The sequence below is a fragment of the Microtus pennsylvanicus genome, chromosome 15, assembly GCF_037038515.1.
Source record: "Microtus pennsylvanicus isolate mMicPen1 chromosome 15, mMicPen1.hap1, whole genome shotgun sequence".
NCBI lineage: Eukaryota > Metazoa > Chordata > Mammalia > Rodentia > Cricetidae > Microtus > Microtus pennsylvanicus.
The window spans coordinates 16,224,675-16,230,858 of NC_134593.1; the positions used below are offsets into that span (position 1 = coordinate 16,224,675).

The 6,184-nt window shown below is 44.4% G+C and overlaps 1 protein-coding gene across 2 annotated transcripts; it reads right to left on the reverse strand.

The window, feature by feature from the left end:
- Positions 1-2,429: 2,429 nt before the first annotated feature.
- On the reverse strand, positions 2,430-5,005 carry LOC142835559 (mast cell protease 4-like). Of its 2 annotated transcripts, none has more exons than XM_075949110.1 (5): positions 4,937-5,005; positions 4,283-4,433; positions 3,700-3,766; positions 3,200-3,454; positions 2,430-2,822 (listed from the first exon to the last, which is right to left on the reverse strand). In XM_075949110.1, exons 1-5 carry the CDS (start codon positions 4,989-4,991, stop codon positions 2,676-2,678), a joined length of 675 nt encoding a protein of 224 aa, XP_075805225.1. In that variant the 5' UTR covers positions 4,992-5,005; the 3' UTR covers positions 2,430-2,675. The 2 variants fall into 2 exon arrangements, with proteins under 2 accessions (XP_075805225.1, XP_075805224.1); XM_075949109.1 differs by having other exon boundaries at positions 3,631-3,766.
- Positions 5,006-6,184: the final 1,179 nt, after the last annotated feature.

Below are 6,184 nucleotides of genomic sequence, written 5' to 3' on the forward strand. Positions count from 1 at the left end.
CATCAGAAATACCATATAAACACTTCTTGTCTAGCTATTTGACCAATCAGAAGATGCCTTTGCAAAGACATATCTTCACAGTGCAAACAAATATGTTGCAGCATCCTTGGTTCTTTAAAATGTTTCCAAAACTACTAAGACTTTTAATGACAAAATATTTGATAAATCATGCCTTTGGATAATACGAGAACAGATAGGGGCAAGTGGTGACACCAGCTGAGGGTCATTAATCAACCCTGGCATCTTTCTTCTTGTCACATGTCACCAAAGACTGGATTCTCTCATTGCTAACTTCTTTTTCCTCTGAAGATAAATCTTCTTTTGTCACCTAAAAATGCTTCTCACCTGCATTTACTTTGATCAGAAAATTCACCATTTTAGCTCACTCTAGGGTTTTTGTTTATATTTTTGCAAGGCATGTGTGAGAAGCTGCTGATATCTAATTGAATGAATCCTTCAGATTCTGTTGGCTGAGCTTGCTTTGACCTCCTCAGTGGGTGTCTGCTGCTAAGGGTACACAGAGAGGATTCATTAAACTGGCCTGCACATCTCTCCTACAACAGCCACCACAGGCAAAACCTTCTTATCTGTATTATTCCCTTGCTGACCTCATGAGACCATTGTGGTTCTCTTGTTCCCAAGGGTCATCAGACAGGCCACTATTGTCCTCATCCACCATAAATATGAATGTGGTTGTGGTCAGGTTCTTGATTTTTGAGCTGCTCAGCCACCAACTACTCCTTTGACACCAGGGGTCCATGTAATGTGATTTGTTCTGTGGTGGTGTTCTTTCTGGAAGCAATTCAGGTTCTCAAATGTGACCTCAGCCTAGATGTCAGGAGTTTCCATCTGCCACACCATTACTGTGAGCCAAGCTGCAGGGTGAGACAATCACTTTCTCCCACATCCAGTTGCCTAGCTCCAGGAAAGAAGAGTTATTCCAAATCTGAGTTGTTATTTGACTATGGAGATAAAGACAAGATGTGGTCTTAGCTACAGGTTACCAAGAATTTACATCTCCTAAAATACACACAGCTATTGTTTCTGCTCTCTATTTCACCTTGAGACTTTTGTGTAAGTCAAGGATGGTAGACCTTGCTTGTAGTCCCAATACTAGGAAGACTGATTCAGAAGGATGATGAGTTGGAGACCAGTCAGAGCTATGTAACGAGACTGTGCCCAAACAAAACCAATTGAAATTAAAATGAAAAAAAACCCTACCATTTAATTTCACAACTATAAATAAGAGTTAGAAAAAACAAAGCAAAAAAAATCAAAAGTCACCCATGTAACTATAATTCAACATAGATTCTTCAACTTTTTAAAGACTCATCCAGTTTGTTTAATCCACACAGGTTTCTTTTCCCATAAAATAAAATTTAAAGTAAGCCTGGTACTTTGAAATCTATACTGATACTGATCAGTGGTGAAGCCAGAAACCCAGATGTGTGGACTGGCAGGCAGGGAAGAAGGTGGAGGTGCTCAGTTCCTGGTCGGGACTGGTAGTGTTAGCAATTTCTCATGGTATTGATAGTCACTGTCAAACCCTTTATTATTGTTATATTACATTATATTATGATTTCTTATGTATTATACTATAACTTATCATATTACAATTTATTATATCATATTATGCCAATTTATATAAGGTACCCTTGAGGCATAGTAGACCTCCACAGCTCCCTGCAGCTAATGCACTATTTTCCTTGACTAAGAAGAATGAGACTTTGACTTCTATGAGGAGGCCAGGGCACTTAGAAGTTGACCTAAGGCAGGCATTCTACTTGTGAAAGGCTAGAAGTCACTATGCCATCTTTGAGGAAGATGACAGTTGAATTTGGGTGGCTCAGAAGTAGGACTAGAGCCAGTTCCACACTTAAGGTCCTGAGGACCTCTTCCCACTGATGGCTAATTGGCTGAGAAATGGCTGCTGCTCCCCTGCTGTGACTGCTGCAGCCTCATACACATTCTAGGGACTTCGGAGGGTAGCCTGTCCTCTAGCTGCAGTGCAATACTGGGAGGACGGTGATGGTGAGTCAGGTGTTGGGGACACAAGCTACCAATAGCCATCTCTGAGCAAGACATGGGGATTGGCTATGATGTGTGGAAGAGATGCAGTGACCAAAGCATTGATATTTGTGGAAAGACGAGATGAGGACAAGGAGAGAGAAGAAGAGAAGGGCAGACAGTGGAGGAAACAGCAGAGCAGTGCAAATTTCTCTGGATGTGGAACCTTGCAGTACACACACATGTATGTGAGATCATATTCAATAATCCACAGTGGCACACCCTGTGCCAGGAAATCAGTACTCAAGTTTGCTAACTGGCCAGAGAGTATCGCCAAACATCTCTTCACTCAACCTAGAGAGGTTCTAGGTGTGGAACCAAGTCAGTTTAGAGCACAGAGTAGAGGCTCACAGTTGCTGGAGTTCTCATCTTTATTGAGGTGCATTACAAGGAACAATCAATCACCAGAACCATGTGTCTCTTTGTGATCCACTCACACAAAGGGGAAGGATGGGACAGCCTGGGGAACAGGCTGGGGCCAGACTCAAAGAGACTGGGAACAGTCTGGAGATAGCATGGGGGTAGATCGGTTTAGGCTAGGAGCAGTCACCCAAGGGGTACCAGAAGACCTCTGACTTGGAGATCCTGACTCAGGCTCACAAGGCTTTTTAGCTACTAGCTCTTATGACTGCATTAATCCAGGGCACATAAGCGGAGATCCGGGTGAAGACTGCAGGGGGTTTTGCGTCTAGACGTCCATATGATACAATACCATGGGCCACCCCAGCACACAGTAGAGGTCCTCCAGAGTCTCCCTGTAGGGTAGAAAAAGCAGAGGGTGAACAGAGATCACCTTCCCCCAACTACAGATTCCTTGTCATAGCTAATCCCAGAGTGAGGTGAGCACTTCTGGCTCCCTGTAAGTCATGAGTTAGGGATTGAATTTTTCTTCTGTCTTGTCACAATGCTTAGGTTGTTTTCCTTCACCCCCATCTATTCTCATCTGGAAACCCCTGGGAAAGTTTCAGCAAGGGTTTGTGCATGGAAATGAAAGCTAGAGGGAGAATTTCAATTCCAAGAGTGCTAGGATCCTAAGAACATGGGCGTCAGTCAGGACAGTGGAGAGCTGTTTTCCTACTCCTCCTCTGACACCGGCTCTTGATGTGAGGAGGAAAAGCAGGTGGGTTCTCACCCTGTATGCAGATCTTGTCTTTCTGGGACTGCCCACACAGACTTGGAGGTCAGAGTTGAATTTCTTGTAGGATTTACAGGCCTCTTTTGCCATGATTCTCAGTTTCACCTCCATCAGTCTTTCTGATGTCGGCTTTGTCACTCCAGTTCGTCCCCAGCCAGCTGCACGGCACATTTTTCCAGGTATAATGAAGTCAGATGGGCTAGGCAGGGCAATTGTATCCACAGCCGGAGTGAGCTTAGCTTTTCTTTGAAGCTGTAGGGGGAAGGAGAGAAGACATGGTAACCCAGAGAAACATGCTGTCCTGGACATGGGTTCTTTCCCACTGGGGTGATAAGGACATGGATTTTAGGGGTTGGTTCTGAAGAAGTGGGTCGGATAATGAGAGTAAAGGATGGGAGAGCTAAAAAGGGCAAGAAAGATAATGGAACCTTCAGCAACATGATGTCGTGCAGATTGGAGTATAAGCTGTACTGTGGGTGAACAATTTGTTTTTTTACTTTTATCTTCTGCTGTGTGGATTCTGTCTTGCTCACATCATGAGCCCCAAGAGTGACAGCAATTTCTCTGTTGAAAGAGAAAAAGAGGCAGTAAAAAGTGTTGTTCTCATGAGGACTCATTTCAAACAGAGGGACACCAGGCCTTCTCTGTCCCAGAGAAGAGCCACTTGGAAGACCCCGATTAGAATGGAGATGAAGCTCCCAGGAACACACCACCAGAAGCAATGAGCTCAGGGAAACACAGCACTGAGAGCTGTGCTCCCTTCCAGTATTTGGACTGAACACATGGTTTTGCATGTGGTACAAAGGATCTACCACTGAGTTACACCCCAGCACACGACTGAGATCTCTGGTGACACCAGGACAAGAGGAAAGCAGCAGTTTGTCCCTACCACTGCCCTCCTTAAAGCTCTGTCCTCTGAAAATGGAGATGACAGAAAAATTAGTGCCTTTGTGTTCCCTTTGTCTTCCCATTATAAGTAGGAGCCCATCTGGAGATGAACAGGACTGGGAACTTTCCTCAGGCTCTGCCCCTCTGTGACTCTGGTTCATGCATTTCTCCATACAAAGAGGAGTCACCCACCTTCCTTTACAGTGTGCAGCCGTCATCACAAATTCTTCACTTATGAGAAACCCTCCACAGCTGGCAGTGAAACCTCCATCAGTGAGGACCTCCAGATGGGCCATGTAAGGGCGGGAGTGTGGTTTTGACTCCACACCACCAATAATCTCCTCTGGAACAAAGAACCCTGAGTTCCTAGTCACAATCTTACAGGATACCCTAATAGGACTGGCAGAGGAAATGGGGCTAAAGCTGAGTGGCTGGTCCCCATCCCATCCCAACTCTCAAGGGGCTCATGTCACTCCGAACACCCTTTGATTTTGATCTTTCCTCCCTGTTGATCTTCCTCTCCAGCCCTCCCTTTCCACCATCATCCTACATTTCAGTACACAATGCACATCCATGTTGCTGATGCCAGTTCATTTAGACAGTTCTTTACTCCTTTATCCTGCCTTCCTCATTGGTAATGAAAGGCCATGGGAGAATTGCCAAAACAGAATATTTTGATAAACTATATAAAGGGTAATTAATTTTTCATTCTTACTTTTCCTGAGACATTTCTCCTGGACTACATGCAAAGAGCCCTGCCTCATTTTAAGGTCTCTATTCCCAAGTTAACAGATTTGGGTCAGTTGCTGAAAAAATCAAGGGTAGGGAGAGAGAGACCAAACTCACCAGCTCCAGCTCCAGGAGGCAAGAGAAGGGCCAACAGGAAGAGTAGGGCCTGCATTTCCCACTGGTGCAGTCTATGCTCAGGCTCTGGTATGTTTCTGCCTGGCCTCTGCTTTTATACTTCCAAAGTAGCAGAAAGAGGGGGCTGGAAACCACCAAGCTGCCCTGGCCAAGCTTTATCTTCCTAATCAGAAGTTCTCATGACTCTGCTCTCTGCCACTGTTGACTCTGTGACCAGATCCTGAGAGTCCTGGATCTCATGATGAGGTGCCTAGTTCACCCACCGAAGCTAATCCTTAGAGACCGGACAGCAACAACGTGTTGGGGAACTTGTTCAAGGATGATGACCCTATCCTTGTTATTGTCAGTTTTGAGGCCCATGCAGCATGTGTGAAAAGACTCAACCTCTGTCACTATAGCACAAACACAGGCATGTGTAGTGTGTGAAACATGAGTGTGATGGGGTCCATTTCATTTACAACAATTGATGGCAGGCTGATTGAGCCTGATGGCCATAATTTGTGTTGACAAATGGGAGTGCATCTCAGATTTATTCCAATAAGAAGCAGGTGATAGAATTTGTTTGAGATAGAAGAACGAATGGGGAGAATGTATTGAATACACAGCATATCATGCAGGACGGAGACCTTCAGCCAGTGTTTCTCAATCTTCCTAAGGCTGCTACTCTTTAATACAGCTCCTCATGTTGTGGTCACTCGCAACTATAAAATTATCTCCGTTGCTATTTCATGACTGCAAGTTAACTACTGGAATTAATTGTGATGTAAAAATCTGATATATAGAATATCTGCTTTGTAACCCCCTAAAGGGTCCCAACCCACAGGTTTAGAACTGCTACTATAAGTGCATGTTCTGATTTGCTCATACTAATAGTCCATTTTGTGGATATTGCCATACACATTGAGGGGTAACTTAATGGACTCCCGGGAGATCACATAACAGGAAGATCATACATTTAATTAGTTAGTTTCAGAATCTTAACTGTTTTCAGTTCCTGTGGGATGGAGAGAATGCACAACAGAAAAGATAAAGTACCACATCTACGCTCTGCATGGAATCTCAGGGTTTCTATTTATCTACTGGCACCCAAACGTGTTTGACTGCAACATAGCGTCTCTGCAGATCATATTCGAGGCCATACTTGGTGCTTTCATCATTTCATGTACCACTGAAAATCAAACACTGCTCTCAGGTGAACAGGAACATGCCACTGAGGACAATTTCTAGTCT

Excerpts from the sequence above, each read along its gene's own strand:
- LOC142835559 (XM_075949109.1), bottom strand. The coding sequence starts at position 4,991 with ATGCAGGCCCTACTCTTCCTGTTGGCCCTTCTCTTGCCTCCTGGAGCT. Across the intron at positions 3,767-4,282 it reads GCTGCACACTGTAAAGGAAG|AGAAATTGCTGTCACTCTTG; the intron begins GTGGGTGACTCC and ends CTCTTTCAACAG. Across the intron at positions 3,455-3,630 it reads ACGACATCATGTTGCTGAAG|CTTCAAAGAAAAGCTAAGCT; the intron begins GTTCCATTATCT and ends TTCCCCCTACAG.